The 18501-nt window shown below is 37.7% G+C and overlaps 1 protein-coding gene across 4 annotated transcripts in view; it reads left to right on the top strand.

Moving 5' to 3' along the window:
- FOXJ3 (forkhead box J3) overlaps positions 1–18501 on the top strand; it is a 141754-nt gene that overhangs the window by 30147 nt on the left and 93106 nt on the right. For all 4 annotated transcript variants that reach the window (XM_041738118.1, XM_041738114.1, XM_041738116.1 and 1 more), the window contains one exon: positions 11580–11904. In XM_041738118.1, coding sequence (XP_041594052.1) covers positions 11580–11904 — 325 coding nt within the window. The remainder of the gene's footprint in view (positions 1–11579; positions 11905–18501) is intronic.

The following is an 18501-nucleotide window of genomic DNA, read 5'->3' as shown; positions in this document are numbered from 1 at the left end:
GGAGGGAGAAGCAGGCTCCATGCACCGGGAGCCTGATGTGGGATTCGATCCCAGGTCTCCAGGATCGCGCCCTGGGCCAAAGGCAGGCGCCAAACCGCTGCGCCACCCAGGGATCCCCGGACAGGTCCGTGTTAAAGGTTATGGTGCTGATTGGAGATTTTAAGCTGAGGGATCCCTTTCTTTGCAGTTTGGAGATTTTAAGCTGAGGGACCCCTTTCTTTGCGGTTAACTTTCTTTCCTTCTTCTTTTTTTTTTCTAAAGGTGTCTAATAGTTGTCATTTGTTGAGTGTCTACTGTGTGCCAGGCATTAACTGTATTCGCGTGTTCCATATATATTTTGTCATTTACTACTCACAGGAAATCTATGAGACTTACAGGTTTGTTTGACTTATCTAAGGATGCAGTTAATAAGTGGGAGAGTGAGAATTCGAGCTTTTTGAGTGACTGGAAAGCCCATACTGGAGGCACCTATTTTGGTCAGTGGTTGAGTGTCTGCCTTCGGCTCAGCGCCTGATCCTAGAATTCCGGGATCAAGTCCCACACTGGGCTCTCTGCTTCTCCTTTTGCCTATGTCTCTAGCTCTCTGTCTCTGCATCTCTCATGAATAAATAAGTAAAATCTTAAAAAAAAAAAAAAAAGCCCCATGCTGTTTTCATTACATTGTACTATATTGGAAGCTGTGATCTTCATGATGAGTTATAAAATTAAGGTTATATTAGCCATATAACATGGTTCTTAAATTTTTTGGTCTCTCAAAAATTATTTAGCATCCAAAGAGCTTTTGTTTATGTGTTATATCTATCAAAATTTATTATATTAGGGCTTAAAACTAGGAAAAAATGAAAATACTTATTAATTTACATAAAATAACAGTAAACCCACAGTATGCTAACATACACAACGTGTTTTATGAAACATTAACTGTATTTTACAAAACAAAAAAATGAATAAGATTGGCATTGCCTTACATTTTTGCAAATTTAGAAACTGTTTTAATAGAGACAGCTGGATTCTCATCTCTGCCATTGCGTTCATTCTGATGTGATATCACCCATTACATAGCATCTGAAAAGCTCCATTGTATACTTAACGAGAGATGAGAGTGGAAAAGACAGATAACATCTCATTATGAAAATTGTTTTGATCCTTCAGATCCCCTGAAAGGGTGTCTGGATAACACTTTTAGGATCACTGAATCAGAGACATGACATGTAGAAGTTGAAGCTGTTTCTTAACATTTTCTGTGCAACATATTTAACCCTAAAAGGTAAGATGGGATTACCTTCCACGATGTCAACCTCTGCCAGCACTGATGCCAAACTACTGGTATAATGTATGGTGAGTTGGAACAGTATGGTTGTAAGAGGTTAGGATAAACACTTTATTGAGACAGGATGAATTAGTGGATATGTGTCACTCAGAGGACTTTTATTATATATACTACATATATATGTGTACATATACACACACACACACACACACACGTACGTATTTTAAAGTAAGTTTAAGGAGTATTAATAGCAGATTCTGTATGGGTTTTTAACTTTTTTTTAGAGAGCTCCTATGCACAAGCTCACGAGTGGGGGGAGAGGGAGAGAGAGAATCCTAAGCCAGGCGCCAAGCTCAGCACTGAGCCCTACATGAGGCTCTGTCCCAGGACCCTGAACCAAAATCAAGAATTGGACACTTAACTTACTGAGCCACCCAGGTGCTCCTGTGTAGGTTTTTAAATAACAGCTAGAAAGGTGACTTCGAGTGTTCTTGTGTTAAAGGGACTAGTGTTCATCAGTCTTTCCAAACTACTCAGAGATTCTAGTAGGTGAGTGAGATTTAAATGTAAAATACAGTATTTACTTGATGACAATGTAGTTGAGTGGTTAATGTCCAAAAATGTTTATTTTTCCTTCTCACATTGTGGAGCAAAAGATACCTTAGATGATAATTATACATACAGTGTGAAAATATCTTTTGACCACATGATCCCTAAGTTTGTACCTTAAATGGAGTTCTAAGAGTATGGCTTGTATGAATTCAGAATACAGTTTTTTAAATCTAATATCATATGTGGGGTAACTTGGAGAGAATCTGGAAAAGAGCAATAAATATATTAGGGTTCCAAATTCAGATACTATTGGAGTAATTCTGGACTTTAAGCTTACAGAAAAAGGAACTCAAGTTGTGTTAATATTGTACAATACGTGAAGTATCGTGAATAGAATTCTGACTAGTTCTCATTTTCCAAGAGAGAATTTAAAGACTTTTACTTCCCATAGCAAAGGGGATATATATTAGCCAGTTAATAATTTTAATTTTTAAAGGAATTTATTTTTAAAGTAGTCTTTATGCCAAGTGTGGGGTCAACTCATGACCCCAAGATCAAGAAATGCGTGCTCTTATCAACTGAGCCAGCAGGTGCCCTGAGCCAGTAAAAAATTAAAAAAAAACAACAAAAAAACACTCATTGAGTTACATACCTTAGAACAGACTGAGTTAAGTTGTGAACTTTTCTTCCCTTGAAGATCTTAAAAGAATATTGTTGGTCTCCAAAATAGATAATAGCAGGATTTTAAAAAATGACCTACTGAGATTCTTTTTCATCTCTGATTTTATGATAATAGCTCTGAAATCATAGTAGTTTTACAAATGACAGTTGCCTGACTAAATCTCCCAGATTTTTGTGTGAGCTGTGTTGTGAATATTCTTGGAATTTTAGGAGGGGAAATAGAAGTTGTGAAAGTCATGAGGTTTGAAGAGTGACCTTCTACTATTTGTGTATTGGATTCCTTCTCCTAAATTGATTCCTCCACCTCTATTTTCACTTCAAATCAGTGAGGATTTTTCAGCTTATTTTTTTTTTAAAAGGTCATTGCTTATAGGAAGTTTAAAGGCTCAGTTATTCATACCTTGGTGGAGATTAGTTTGATGCTGTCCATTTTTTTCCTAAATGGAGCAGAGACCAACTGTCTTGAAGAGGTGCGAGTTTTTACCGAAAGAGAAGATCAAGTAATTATGCATTATATGATACCAACATGGTGGCCAATATTAGAGGCTTAGGGCATGTGAGATGAGAGAGCCAAGGTATAGAGGGTAATTAGAAGTATGTCAGATATAAACCATATTGAAATTTTGTCAAGAACAAGCTGATCTTGCACCAGGAAAATGGAAAAGCTTCTTTCTTTCTTTTTTTTACCCACCCCCCCGCCATTACTCCTTTGTCTCTCTGCTCCAAGATATCCAACAGGGGCTTTTAAGAACTGTTGAGTTAGAATTCCTTTATGGAATAAATAGGATTTTGTGGTCTGCTTCAGAAATCATCGTCACATCATCTAATTTCTATGGGGAAGAGTATGTTCTCAATTCTCATACGTAGTCCACAAACAAAAATTTAAAATCTTACTCTTTCTGGGTCACTTTAGTGTAAATAATTGAATGAGGGGCTCATTTCCATTGAGGTGGTTAAATGATTATTTTGTCAGTTAGGGCATGTAAGTCTAAAACCACTGAATAAGAATGACAGTCATTTAAAATTTAGAAAATTCTGGGGCACCTGACTGGTGCGGTAGAGTTCGGTAGAGTGTGCAACTCTTATTCTTGGGGTTGTCAGTTTGAGCCCCACATTGGGTATAGAGATTACTTAAAATCTTATTTTAAAAAATGAAATAAAATTTAGGAAATTCTGAAGAGTATGAATCTGATAATAAAATTGTATGTTAGAAGCTATTCTTAGTACTTTGTATTAACTCATTTAGTCCTCATTTAATCCTCACAGCAATCCTTTGGGTTGGATGCTATTTTTATCCTCATCTTAACAAATGAGGGAACTGAGACATTTACTTGTGTAAGGTCACATAGCTTAAAGCCAAAGAGTTTGGGTTCTAATCCAGGCAGACTTGCTCAAGAGTCTGTGTTCTTCATTACTAAGTCATATCTAATGTAGGATGCTGTTACTTTGTTGAAATTAAACTAGGAAACTGAGTTTGCTGGTATATGAAAACTAAAGTAACACCATCTACTTTTGCTTGGAAATAGCTTAAATTTTTACCTTTAAATTAGGTAAAATTAGCTTTAAATTTTTACCTCATTTATAAGATAAAATTTTATTTTTTGTCGTGACTATAAAACATAAAGTCAATCTGTAGATTATTTTATTTCTTTTTAGATTTCTGCCATAAGCTGCCCCTGTGGGTACACAAATATTCACGTGTACTTTCTCCTATATACTGAACTTATTCTTTCCAAAGGGGAACAACCCAGAGTTTCATCCAGTTATTATAAATAACTGAAAATCTAAGCTCTTTAGGTACACAGTCTTTTTTTTTTTTTTTTTTGGTACACAGTCTTTTTCATTATATCGTAGTGTGGGGTTTTGTGGTTCAAAGTTCTGTAAACCAAAGATGAGTTATTGACATTCTACCTAATACTAGTGGTAGGGAAGGAATTAGGATAACGGTGATTGAAGCTATTATTCAGAAAAGGGGATTATTAAGTGCATTATAAAATCTTACTGGTTAGGAGTGACAGTGGCTCCCTGATAGTATAATAAATTCTTGATTTTGTTCTTTGATAGGGGGATCCCTGGGTGCCTCAGTGGTTTGGCGCCTGCCTTTGGCCCAGGGCGCGATCCTGGAGACCCGGGATCGAATCCCACGTCGGGCTCCCGGTGCATGGAGCCTGCTTCTCCTTCTGCCTGTGTCTCTGCCTCTCTCTCTCTCTCTCTCTCTCTCTCTCTCTCTCTCTGTGACTATCATAAGTAAATAAAAATTTAAAAAAAATTAAAAAAAAGATTTGTTCTTTGATAGGGCCTCCATTGTCTCCTATACCTTCTGAAAGGTCTTAATCTTGTCCAGTGTCTTCCATGACCACATTTGAGATGGGTATTAGTGAAGATGCCCTTTCTGGGAAATGTACAGCTTTTATAGGTCACTTCTTGTTGATGAATTTGGTTATTATTTTGGAAACTTAAGAGGCTTTTGCAGTCTAGTCTCTTTATCTCTCCCCACCTCCCATACAATTATCTTAAAACACTTAGTTTCTAGATTTTTTGCTGCTTTGATCCAAAGTGCCTGCCCAGACAGAATTTTTCAGTGTGAAGATTGTGCCCTTTGTGCTCTGTTTACCCAGGAATTTCCAGTCTTGTTTTGGTGCTGTGGAACCCCTTCAACAGTCTGGTGAAACCTGTGGATCCGTCTCAGAATGATGTCTCAAAATTCACAAAATATAAAGTACTTAGGATTACAAAGGAAACCAATTATATTGAAAGACAGTTAGCAAAATATTAACTTTGAAACATAGTAATATGTGCTTTTAACTTACTAAATAAAAGATCTATTGGCAAGTCTAATAGCACAATTTTTAAGTAATTAAGTTTAAATTAAAAGTTGAGATTCTGCAACATTTGCACGTGAGAATATATTGTGATTTTTATTGGTAGCAAAGTCATAAGTACTATGATTTGTCTAATTTCATAATTAAAAGAAATGCTAAATTTCACTTACAAGTTGGTGAAAATAGTATTTTTTCCCCATCCAAGTTCATTGGCCTCTTCTGGCTTCTGAGGGAATGATGATTCTGATGAGGCCATTTGAAACAATGGTGGAAATCATGGGTGGAAAGACAACACCCTTACGACCTCAGTTTTGTGTGGTAAGGTACCAGTCTTCCCTACTGCCAAGGCTGCAGTTTTGTAGCTACCATTCAATTACTTCAGTTTGCTACTTCAGAAGCAGTTTGTGTTTTTTCAGCTATGCAAGACTTTGAATTATAGGACTATTAGCTTAAATTGCAGGCCATAGGCAGGGAGTTACCCTCCCTTAGGAAATCTGCATTTTCTCCATCTCTGCTTGCAACTCTGAAGTTTATTTCTCTCTCAGGACTTTAAGTGATAAGAAGCCAGCACATGCCAACATTCTGATTTTTTTTTTCTATATTTCTCTCCTTGCTATAGCATTAGTTGACATATGGTTTGTTCTAATTTCTGTAGACCACAGTTGACCAAATCCTTCACTCTCTTTTAATAAGGTCACAGGTTTTCCAGCTAGCAATATCAGAATTAATGTTTGCTTCATCAACTCCCTTAAGAGTGCCTTATTTTAGTCTCTGTTACTTGTATTACCCCACTTCCATGTTCCAAATTTCATATTAGTTAAGAATTGAATTCATCTGCTGGTAGATATCTTTTTATAGTAGTTGGACACATAAGAAATCTGGAAGGTAGGCAGTTCAGGGCTCGGATGGCAGCTTCACAATTGTTTCTCAAAAAACTCAGGGCCCCGGATTCCTTCTCTCTGTTCCCATATCCTCAGTGTTTGGCTTCCATTTTCAAAGATCACCTTATGATCTAAGATGACTGCTGGAGCAATAGCTGTTGTGTTCACATTGCAGAGAGCAGGCATGGCAAGAGGTGCAATGCCATCCAGAATGAAATTGAGATTATATTCCTAAGGAAGAGCATAACAGATATTAGGTGGCAGTTGATGGTTTCTGCCATAGATCTTACTTCTTGTTGCCTTGAGTGCTAGGTTCTGTAATAGGAGTCATATATTTTAAGGTGTGTGTGTGTGTGTGTGTGTGTGTGTGTGTATGTGTATGCATGCATGCACACATACCTTGATGGGTCAGTCGGTTAAGTGTCGCTTTGTTTTGACACGTCATGTGAGATCAAGCCTGAGTCCATCGTGGTGCTGGGCATGGAGCCTACTTGATTCTCTCCCTCGCTCCTTCCCCTCTTCCCTCTTAAAAAAAAAAAAGGAAAAAATATATATTCCTTGAGATGCATGTGATCAGAATTATTGCTGTGGTAATTACAGAAATTTCTTTTGAGTTTTCAGTTGCTTAGTTTTTCTTAGAAGTTTTATGATGAATAGTTCTTGTGATTGTTCTTAAGTCTTTTTTTTTTTAAGATTTTATTTATTTATTCATGAGAGGCAGAGACATAGGCAGAGGGAGAAGCAGGCTCCATGCAGGAAGCCCAATGTGGGACTCGATCCTGGGACTCCGGGATCATGCCCTGAACCAAAAGGCAGATGCTCAACTGCTGAGCCACCCAGGCGTCCCTTTCTTAAGTCTTTCAAGATGAAATGCCAAGTGCTAGGAATAGAGTGGGAGGATTCAAGAATATCTAGGTCATGACATCATTATCCTCATTATTATTATTTTCCTTGTTGTTGTCTTACCTTTATTTAGGAAGCCAACAATATCTCTACCTTTTCTCTCCCTTTCCCCCCCCTCCTTTTTGATACTGTTGAAAGCTTGAAAACTTCCTGAGTAATTATTGGTTACTCCTTGGTAGTTAGGGAGGTTGCAGAGGGAGGCCAAGCAATGTGTTAAAGTACCCAGAAAGCTTATTTGGGATATCAATGGCAGTGTTTCATAAAGTGGGATTAGAATCCCCTCCTCTCCCCCCATCTCATGACTTAATGTTGAGTTGTTATATCTCAGTGCTGTTTACAGTCTCATTTTATGCAGAAAAGATTCCTCATGAAACTTTTTTTTAGCAATAAATACCGTTACAGAGTTTAAGAATTTAAGACTTCAATTTTCCATGCCCTGTTTTCTCCTATAAGTAACATTATCTTTTTATCTTTGCTTCCATCTTCCTATTTTTCTCTGCTATTCCAGAACTGTCTCTGTTCCTGTGTGGTGCTACTTGTCAGTCTGAGTCATACTTTTTTCCAATTCATAAAGTTCTTGAATCCTGTGATTATCCTTACCTCATGCTACTGAGTCCTTTTTTCATTCACTGCTTCCTTTTAGCTTGTCATTGTGTATGATTTCACTTTTTTTGGGAAGGATCACATTCATACCTTCATTGGCTAGTCACTGGTTCAATCATTTAACCATTCTTCATTAACCCTTCACTTATTATGTTCTTAGGCATTAGAGAGAGAAAAGAATAAGAAAGTTTCTTCTTCCAAGGAGCTCATGGTCTCTGGGGAGATAGATAAAGATAGTTATAATTCTGTGTAAATCCTGGGATAGAGGTGTTGATATGCTACTATGAGAGTAGGAATAGTTCAGTTTAGGAGATGGAAGAAGAGTGGATTGACCAGGCTTTCTGGAGGGGGGGGGGGGTGTTTAATCTGAGACTTGAAAAGAAGTAGAAACCAGCTAGGCAGTGTTAGAAGGAAAAGACATTCCAGAAAGGAATGTTTTTAATCCAAATACTGTGTTATTTTTCAGATAACATGTACCTGGCATGGGTTAGTTAGCATCTGAAGTATTAGTTATATGGGTACTCTTCTCAGTGGGGAGGTAAGGGAAGAGGGAATGAGGGTAGTAAGCTAAGGTGTATGACGCAATTATATGTATGAAACAGCATGGTAAATGCCATATTGAGGTTATGATTGCTCCGGGAATTTAGAGAAGGATTAATAAAAGATTAATAAAAACTAAGGTAGTTGAAAATGAGTTTAGATTTAGTATAATAGGAGAAAGGGAACCATTAAAAGTTTTGGGGCACAAGGGCGTGAAAATAGTGTTGCCAGATTTCCCTTGGAGTGTATGCATGGATTCTCGAGGTGATTAGCAGAGAGGAGTGGTAAGAAATCAGTCAGGGAGGCCAGCTAGGAAGCTTTTGGAATGAGGTGAGGTAATGAGGGCCTGACATTTCTTAACCAGATTTCCATAACCAGATTCCTCAGAGCCTCTCATGCTGTTTTTAAATTTACCACCATCTGTGCTCTTATACAAGTGGACTTCTGTCATCACCATTCCATTAAGAGGTTTCTTTCTAAAGTTACTGATGATCTGGTCAAATCTAATGGTCATTTTTTGTGTTCTTCATGCTTAATGGAGAACCATTGCGGCAACCAAGTGACACACAGCAGTGGAAACACTTTTTACCTTACTACCAAGAATATATAAAATTTAAAAATTTGTGGGCGCCTGGGTGGCTCAGTTGGTTGAGCACCTGCCTTCACTCAGGTTGTGATCCTAGGGTTCTGGGATTGAGCCCCATGTCAGCCTTCCTGTTTGGCGGAGCCTGTTTGTCCTGCTCCCCCTGCTTGTGCGTGCGCGCGTGCACTCTCTCTCTCTGTCAAATAAATAAATAAAATCTTTTAAAAAATTTAATAATTTGCAAACAGAAGCCCCACTTTCTAAATTATCTTGTTTTCTTTATTTCTTAATTTTTATTTTTTTTATTAATTAATTTTTTAAAAAAGATTTTATTTATTTATTCATGAGAAACAGAGAGGTAGAGACACAGGCAGAGGGAGAAGCAGGCTCCATGCAGGGAGCCCGACGTGGGACTCGATCCTGGGACTCCAGGATCACGCCCTGGGCCGAAGGCGGTGCTAAACCGCTGAGCTACCCAGGCTGCCCTATTTCTTAATTTTTAAGAAATGATTTTATTTGAGAGAGAGAGAGAGAGAACATGAGTTGGAGGTGGGGTAGAGGGAGAGGGAGAAAGCTCCCAGCTGAGCAAGGAGCCAACACATGGCTTAGTCTCAGGACCCTGGGATCATGACCTGGGCCGAAGGCAGTCGCTTAACTGACTGAACCGCCCAGGCGCCCTTGCGTTTTCTTTATTCCCTAAGTTCCTATAACTTCTTTCATCCTGGCAACGAGCATGTCATATAATGCTGAGATGATAGAGCAGGATGGTAAGTTGTTTCTGTTTTTATTTTTAATCTCTGAAGGTGCTGTGTAGAGAATTTAAAGTTCACATTTCAGAGGAATATATAGAGTAGAGATGGAAATTTGAGAAAGTGAAAAAGGTAAAACTGTGGATGAAAATATCCAAAGAGCAAGATAATAGGTCTCTACTGGCAGTACAGATAGACTCCTCATGGCTGTCTCTTGATTTATAATTACTGTTGCCTAATCTGGTTTACTTTATAGTGCAGTAGTACCCTCGCCAGATAATCCTAGAATTAACTAATGCTTAACGGATGTTTCTTCTGTGTATATGCTACCACATTTAATTCTCAAAGTAATATTTTAATTTTTTAAAGATTTGAGAGAGAGAGAGAAAGTGCAGGTGAGCATGCTCCAGCTGGGGCCAGGGTGGGGGACAGGGGTGTGTGACAGGGGAGAAGAAGAGGGAGCAGCAGACTCTCCCACTGAGCAGAGAGCCCTGATGCAGGACTCCATCACAGGACTCTGAGATGATGACCTGAGTTGGAAGTCCATGCATGCTTAACTGACTGAGCCGTGCAGGTGCCCCCTCAAAGTAATATTTTATCTGTAGGAACTATTATTGTTTCATTTTACAGATGAGAAAGCTGGAGTTTAGAGATGTTAATTTCCATTTCTTGGACCTAGTAACTAGTAGAATTAGTATGAACTCCGATCTCTCTGACTTGAGAGCCTGCATTCTTTATCAGTTCTGTATTGGCTCCCAGAAGTGCATATCCCAGAGTCCCTTTTGCAGCCATTTGGCATGAGGGCCTGTATTGGATTTTATTTGCCACAAAATTTTCCTTTCAGTGAGGTACTTTGTTTTTTCTTGTTACTTTGATATCATTTAGAAGTCTGATTCTTCTCTATCACCACAGTCATTATTCCTGTTTCTTTAATCCCATGGTAGACAGGTTTTGTATCTTCTGAAAGTTAGCAATTCCAGTGTGAAGTGTCAAGCTTTGTTTCTATGTTTTTATCCTCAATTCTATAAGCAGCCTTTTCCCTTCTCCGGAATATGTGTTAACGTGGCAGATTTTGTTTTTCTTTTCTTTCTTTGGGTTGTAATGGCCTGAATTTTTCAGCCTTGGAGAGAAATACATTACAGAATCCAGATCATTAGATGTTTGCATTAGACCGCCCTGAGTTTTTTTTTTTTTTTCTTTTTCGCCCTGAGTTTTTAATGCTTCTTGATATCCATTTATATGATTTTATCTCATCTATCCTACACTCCCAGATCTTTAGTTTACTTAAGCTTGTTCATTGATTTTGTGGTGTTTTACTTATTTTTTTAGCTCCCTTGGTACTGCCTATCCTCCTCTTCTCTTGTTCATCAGTGTCCTTGAGTTTGCATTCCTCTTTTCGGTCAGCTCCCCCAGCTAGCTTGTCTGCTTACTATTCTTGTCTACCCTTCTTGCTTTTCCTACCTCCCACCTGCTCAGCTCTACCTTCTTTTCTCCTTGCAAATTCCTGTGCTTGTTTCTCAGTCACTTTTCTGATTTCTTTACTTTGGATAGTCTTTTGTTTGTATGACTCCCCTAAAATTTGTGTAAAAGAAATGCCAAGTGTACAGTCTTAAGATTTTAAAGGGCCTGTGATATTGGTGAGTAAAGAGCTGGACTGCAGACTTATTTTTCATACTATGATCCTGTTGCCCTATTTAAAGTGACAGTCTTTTTTAGAAACATTGGCATTGGGATCACTTTGTGTGTAGGTATTGTTCTGAATCTTAAACATTTTAAAACCAAATTTATTGTATTTTGGAGAGGAAAAAATTTAAAAAGATTGGAAATGTTGAGCCCTTAAATATTTGTTTTGGTCATTAACATACTCAATCTTTTTCCTCCAGATTTAACTCAGGCTTTCCCTCACTTTGGAACTCCTAGATTTGTGAATATTGGATATTTTGAGAAGCAGGGGTTCTTTCCTTGATATTGACTAAGGAGTCTATTTACCTTCAGGATGACATCTGAACTGGAGAGCAGCCTAACATCTATGGACTGGTTACCACAGCTCACCATGAGAGCAGCCATCCAAAAATCTGATGCTACACAAAATGCACATGGAACAGGAATTTCCAAGAAGAATGCACTCCTTGACCCAAATACAACACTGGACCAAGAAGAAGTCCAACAGCACAAAGATGGGAAACCTCCATACAGTTATGCCAGCCTCATTACATTTGCAATTAATAGCTCACCCAAAAAGAAAATGACTCTAAGTGAGATTTACCAGTGGATCTGTGATAACTTCCCATATTATAGAGAGGCTGGCAGTGGTTGGAAGGTAAGGATTTTATTTAAATTATTATTTATATGCTATAAACCTAAAAATGGCTCTATTGAAGATAAAGCTTTGTAGGGGCTTATATAATTAAAAAGTGAAATTCTGATGATTAGTCATTTTTAAGATGTCAGACAAGTAAAATTTTTTTATTAACTGATTAATTTTACCTTTGATGGAATACCAATTTGTTAAAACTTTATTATGTTGCATGACTGAGAGAACATAAAGTAAGAACAGAGATAATTAGCATTCACTGGAAAACAATACCTACAGCTCAGGTAAGTGGATAGTGGGTCTTTAGTTAAAAAAAAAAGTATTGTAACTAGTATTGTTTTCCTCATCTAAGATTTTTTTTAACTTTCATTTTGAGGGATCCCTGGGTGGCGCAGCGGTTTGGCGCCTGCCTTTGGCCCAGGGCGCGATCCTGGAGACCCGGGATCGAGTCCTGCGTCGGGCTCCCGGTGCATGGAGCCTGCTTCTCCCTCTGCCTGTGTCTCTGCCTCTCTCTTTCTCTCTCTGTGACTATCATAAATAAATAAAATTTAAAAAAAAAAACAAAAAAACAAAAAACTTTCATTTTGAAAGAGTTTTAGATTTATCAAAGAGTTATATAAATAGTCCAGAGGGTTCTCCTGTGTCCTTCAATCACTTCCTCTATGTTAACATCTTATGTAATCATAGTACAGTGATAAAAACTGAGAAATTGATGTTAGTTCAGTACTTTCAAGTTTTTTCTTTTCCTTTATTCCTTCTCTATTAATTGGGATTCTTTTGTATTCAAGACTTCTACTTTCTCGTTTTATTTACTTATTCAGTCTTTTATTTTGCATAGTATGCATTCATGGACATTTATTTGTGCTGTCATTATTTGTCAATCAGATAGTTGAAGCTTTGGCCATAAAGAGCTCTTAGAAGTTGGCTCCTGTGCCCTTTTGATTTGGCCCTGTTATTTTGTTTGTTTAGCACTTTTTAACTTTCTGGCACAACAAGATGTTCCAGGCTCATCTTGTATTATTCCTGTCCACTCGTAGAATCAACCAGATCTTTAAGAAGCCCTCGTTCCTCATCTAAGCTTTTTGATGAACTGTCAAATTGGTTTCCTACCTAATTTATGTTCTACAACAAATAATTCAACTTAACTTTCTTTTGTGTCTGCACATATTGTTTATATTCCCATATGAGAATTACCCAGTTGTATGCTATGTAGGGTATGTGTATATGCATGTGGAAAAAGGGAATTTAGAGTTTTAGATGGTAATTACTCTTGTTTCTTTTAAGCCTTCCTGTCTCAACACTTTTGTCTTTTTTGTTTGACTAGATTTATTAAAGATATTTACTGATTTATTATGCATTGATGATGTGCTATGCACCATGTCAGATAATTAGGTGTCTCAAGGGAAGGGATTTTTAATATATCCACTTCTATTCCATGTCCTAGTACAGTGCTTCCATTTAGTAAGCCTGGGAAATGTGGTTCAAGTGAAACCTTGAATCTTGGTCCCAGCCTTCTTTCATAGCTTTACTTTTTTCTAGTTCTTTCTTATGCATCTTTTTTCTTTTGCCTATTCCAGCCTGCTAGCTGTCCCTGGAAATAAAAACTGTGATTTTTTTTTTCCTTGCTTTCAATTTTCTCTTATTTGTCCTTGGACTTTCTGCCTTTTTTTCTAGTTGGCATTATCCTATTTTGTCTTTCAGCTTGTGTTATCTCTCTCCTCCCTATAGAACTAATCTCTTCTGTTTCCATATGCTTGATTAATAACAGCATCATAGACTTTTAGATTTTTGCTCAAATATCTTGTTTCATTAGTTTTTGTTTCTGTACTCAAATACTTAAGTGATAGTTGCTTTTATTTCTATGTGTCAGGTGCTTTATTCCCAAGTGCCTTCTTACATCTTTGTCTTTTTAAGTCACACAACAGTTTTAGGAAGTAAGTATTGTTACTGTCCAAATTTGCAAAGTAAGAAAACTGAGGCTTAGAGAACTAACTTTACAGTTTCTCAAAGAATGCAGGAACCCAAGATTTAGTAACAGACTTGGAGATTTGGAGATTTCAAATCTCATGCCTTAACCATTACACAAAGCCTATAATTTTGTAAACACTGTATAAATATTTATTGAATTTAATTTTCCAAGATGGTCTGTCTCAACTGGCCAACTCAGTATGAGCAGCAATTGTTAACAGTATAATATGAATAAGAGTCTACTCTTAACAATATTTCATTGGAGGAAATACATAAAAGTATTTGATCCATGAATTAAAAAAAAACATCATTTTAACCAAGTAGTAGTGATCCATGTAAACTGTGTGCTCTGGCTTTAGGCACTACTATTCAGTAGAGTCCTTCTGTCAAGATTTCGGATAAGGGAAGGCAGATTTTGATAAACCTGTTTAATATTGGAAAAACATGGTGGCTAGGGAATAGACATGCTCCAAATTTGAATAAGTGGCTTAGAAAGCCCATCAGGGATTCATGGGTCTCTATAACTGGTTGTAAACTTAAATATTTGCAGAAACCAGACAGGTGACATAAATGAGTAAAGCAAAAAAGATGCCTAACAGAAGAGTGCATGTCTAATGTAAGGCAGCTGTGCTCTAGGCACTTGTTGCATTTTAGAGAATATGACAGATCTTACATCCCCCCACCCCCTGAAAATTCAGAAATCTGGATTTTGTGTGTTGCTTCCCAATTTATTTTTTGTTTTTTTTTAAATTTTATTTATTTATTCATGAGACACACACACACACACAGTGGGGGCGGGGGGGGGGGTGCACAGACACAGGCAGAAGGAGAATCAGGCTCCATTCCCATGCAGGGAGCCTGACGTGAGACTCGATCCCTGGTCTTCAGGACCACACCCGGGACTGAAGGTGGCGCTAAGCCACTGAGCCACCTGGGCTGCCCTGTTTCCCAATTTTTAAATTTTAATTCCAGTTCTCTTTAATACAGTGCAGGCCAAACATAAGTCTGTTGGCTGAGTTCATTCTGTGGACTCTGGCCTAGATCATATCCTCTTGTTTTCAGCTACTTTAGTCTTTAATTTGAAAAGGATTTACTTACTGTATGCTCTTGTGAGTATGTTGAGTTTGGCAGTACTAAGAAACTTATTAACACAGGCCTCCTAAGGAAGCTTATAATCTTTATTGGATAAGGGGGATAATCTATAAACAAGTAAGTATGATGTTATGTAAACAGTTCTGTAATAGAGAAATATAGAATACTGTGCTGTGATGAATTGACTAATTGGGCACACCTACTGTGTGTAATACTATCCAGTATATGTGTGACTTAGTAAAGAGTGTTAAATGAAGATTGAAGTTAATAAGTGCTGTGAGAATGTAGAAGAGCTTATGGCAAGTGTGATGAGGTTCTTGAGTGGCAAAAAGACTAAGTGCTAGGAGCACACAGGAAGGGTGAATCAATAGAAAACTATTGAGGAAGTGTAATTGAGCACTATTTTGAAGACGAGGAAGATTTGGGTTTTTATTTAAAATATATATAAAAGGGGGATCCCTGGATGGCTCAGCAGTTTGATGCCTGCCTACGGCCCAGGGCGTGGTCCTTGAGTCCCGGGATCGAGTTCCGCATCGGGCTCCCTGCATGGAGCCCGCTTCTCCCTCTGCCTGTGTCTCTGCCTCTCTCTCTCTCTGTGTCTCTCATGAATAAATAAATAAAATCTTAAAAAAAAAATATATATATATATATATAAAACATTCAAGAAACAGTTGCTTATAGGGGTTCTTGAGAGAAAGCAGTAAGAGTTGGGATAGAGCCAGAATGCAGAGATTCCGTGAATATATGAATGCCAAGCTGAAGAGCTTGGTCCAAATTTCGAAGTGAATAGTACATTAAGATCAATTATGTACCTCATTTACTGTCTGACCTCAGCTTGGCTCAAGTGTAAGTCCACATGAGAGTGCCACATCCATTCTGCTGAATTTTGTGCTGCTGGCCAGCCCAACTCATGCCCTGACACTGGTTTGGAAGTAACTGATAGTTTTAGCTGGAAGATAATGGCTTAGTTATAGTGAGGAAAGAAGGGGAAAGGGAAGAAATGGGAATAGGTGGAGGAGTATGTTGCTCATAGAACCAAAGAGATTGGTCCAATCTCTTGCTTTGGGCAGATCTTTAATTTTTCCAGGGATTGCTATCTTATAATTTTTCTTCTAAAAAAGTCTCTTCCCCCAATTTTAAGGTGCTTAGAACTTGCCAGGATTGTTGCCAATTTTATTTCTGTAGACAGAGAAATAGTTTAAATAAACATTGCAAATGGAGACAAATGGAAACTGGTTTACCACCTCCTTTGCTCCGGTCTTAACTCTATTTTCACATTTTACAATTTGCTCTCCTTAGATTTGTTTTGCACACTCCTACAGTCTGCTGCTCAGTATTCCTTGTCACCCAGAGGAGAAAATATTGCCATGGTCATTTGAAAGGATTCAGATAGAACTTTAATATTTAGTTAGAATTCCCTTTCATTTCTGTGCTAGGGCATTGAAGGGAGGTTATATACTGAAAATAACTCTTTGAATATTCCAGAAGAGTTTAAAAAACACTATTTTAATTTCTATGATGGAATGATTTTTTAATCTGAACTAGAGGAAAAAGAATTTAAATTTTTGTGCTATTCATTTTACTAAAGAAAACCTTTTAGCTTACTGGAGTTTAGGGTATAAAAAGAAAAATACATGGGATCCCTGGGTGGCGCAGTGGTTTAGCGCCTGTCTTTGGCCCAGGGCGCGATCCTGGAGACCTGGGATCGAATCCCACATCGGGCTCCCGGTGCATGGAGCCTGCTTCTCCCTCTGCCTGTGTCTCTGCCTCTCTCTCTCTCTCTCTCTCTGTGTGACTATCATAAATAAATAAAATTAAAAAAAAAAAAAAAGAAAAATACAAAAAAATGTTATGTGTATGTGGAGTGTATTCTACTTTTTATGTGGGCAGAGAAAGAAAAATCTATATTTGTTTATCGTAAAAAAGAAACAGGAATAATAAACTAGAAATGTAGTGAATATAGTTACTTATAAGGGGTTGGGTGGAACCTAGGTGGAAGGAGTATAGAAGAGAATAAGATTTTGAGTACACTTTTTATTTAGTTCTAAACCATGTGTTTTTACACTATATATATATATAGAGAGAGAGAGAGAGAGAGAGAGAAAACCAAAAAGGATGGAAAAAGGAAACTTTAGAATTGAATATAAGCAGAAACAGAGAAGCCATACGTCTTACCAAATGAATAACACAATCACACAAAAAAAATTCAAGGAACTTTTGAAAAGAGTATTCTATTATTTCCATGGGATATATACTAAGATCGAAAAGAATTGCAAAGAAACCATGACGTTTACTTAATAGCTCTGTTTAATGGTTTTTCACTAGAGGCAGTCAGTCTCTACCTCCAGTAACCCCAAGAAGAGAAGTTGGGAGTAATTCTAAAACTATATAATAATGCATGGTATGATAGAATTCATGAGTACATATATTTGATGTTGGGAAACTAGGGCTCTCACAGTGATGGGGGAAAACAAGATACAGGTAGGAATGTGGTGGTTAATTTGAATTAGAGGTACCAGTTTAAAATTAAGTTTAAAATAAAAATCACTTAGAATGTTTTTAAAATTTAGATTCCTGGGTCACAACTCCAGAGATTTTGAATTAGTCATCTTGAATAGAGCCTAGGAATCGGCATTAAAAACCATTATAAGTGATTTTAGTCCAGATAAATTTTACTTTTGAGAAACCACTTTTGGCTGAGATTTTTAAGGCCAAGCAATATGCTTTGATCAGTTATTTAACCTGGGCCATTTTTCTCCAGGTTAACCTAGACCATTTAAATTATATCTACCTCTATTCTCCTAACTTCTTTTCTTGGAATTATTATAGTTACAGTCTGGCCAAGATGTGAGGATCTTCTTCGTTGCGCGCGCGCGCGTGTGTGTGTGTGTGTGTGTGTGTGTGTGTGTGTGTGTGTGTGTGTATATATATATATTCATGTCTTGACTTTCGTATCTCTCTGGGCATTTTTAAAATTTTTTTAAGGATTTATTTATTTGAGAGGGGGTGGGGCATGCACATGCAGGGGGAAGGGGAGAGGGAAAGAGAGTCTTAAGCAGGCTCCACTCGGAGCCCAACTTGGGCCTTGACCCCACAACCCTAACATGATGATCTGAGCTGAAACCATGAGTCAGATGCTTAACCAACTGTGCCACTCTGGCGCCCTTTTCTCTGGGTATTTTAACTTTCTAAATATACTTTTGGTATTTTTTTTTCAACTGATTTGTGATTACCATATGAAAAGCATTATATTCTAGGTTATGAGTTGATAGACAAGGTCCTTACCATCATGGAGCCTACGTACATTTTGGTATAGGATGCAGTATGTGGGAAGAAGACCATTAAACAAATAATTACAAGTGTGATGAGAAATCCAGGGTGATAAGTTTATTACAGTGAGACCTAAACTATTGAGAAAAGTCAGAGAAGACTTCCCTAAAGAACCTGATGTTTAGGGACTTCTGGGTGGCTCAGTGGTTGAGCATCTGCCTTTGGCTCAGGGCATGATGCTAGGGTTTGGGATTGAGTCCCGTACATCAGGCT

Source organism: Vulpes lagopus, chromosome 23 (assembly GCF_018345385.1).
Source record: "Vulpes lagopus strain Blue_001 chromosome 23, ASM1834538v1, whole genome shotgun sequence".
Classification (NCBI taxonomy): Eukaryota; Metazoa; Chordata; class Mammalia; order Carnivora; family Canidae; genus Vulpes; species Vulpes lagopus.
The sequence above is the reverse complement of the archived record's forward strand: the minus strand, read 5'-3'. Positions and strand labels throughout refer to the sequence as shown.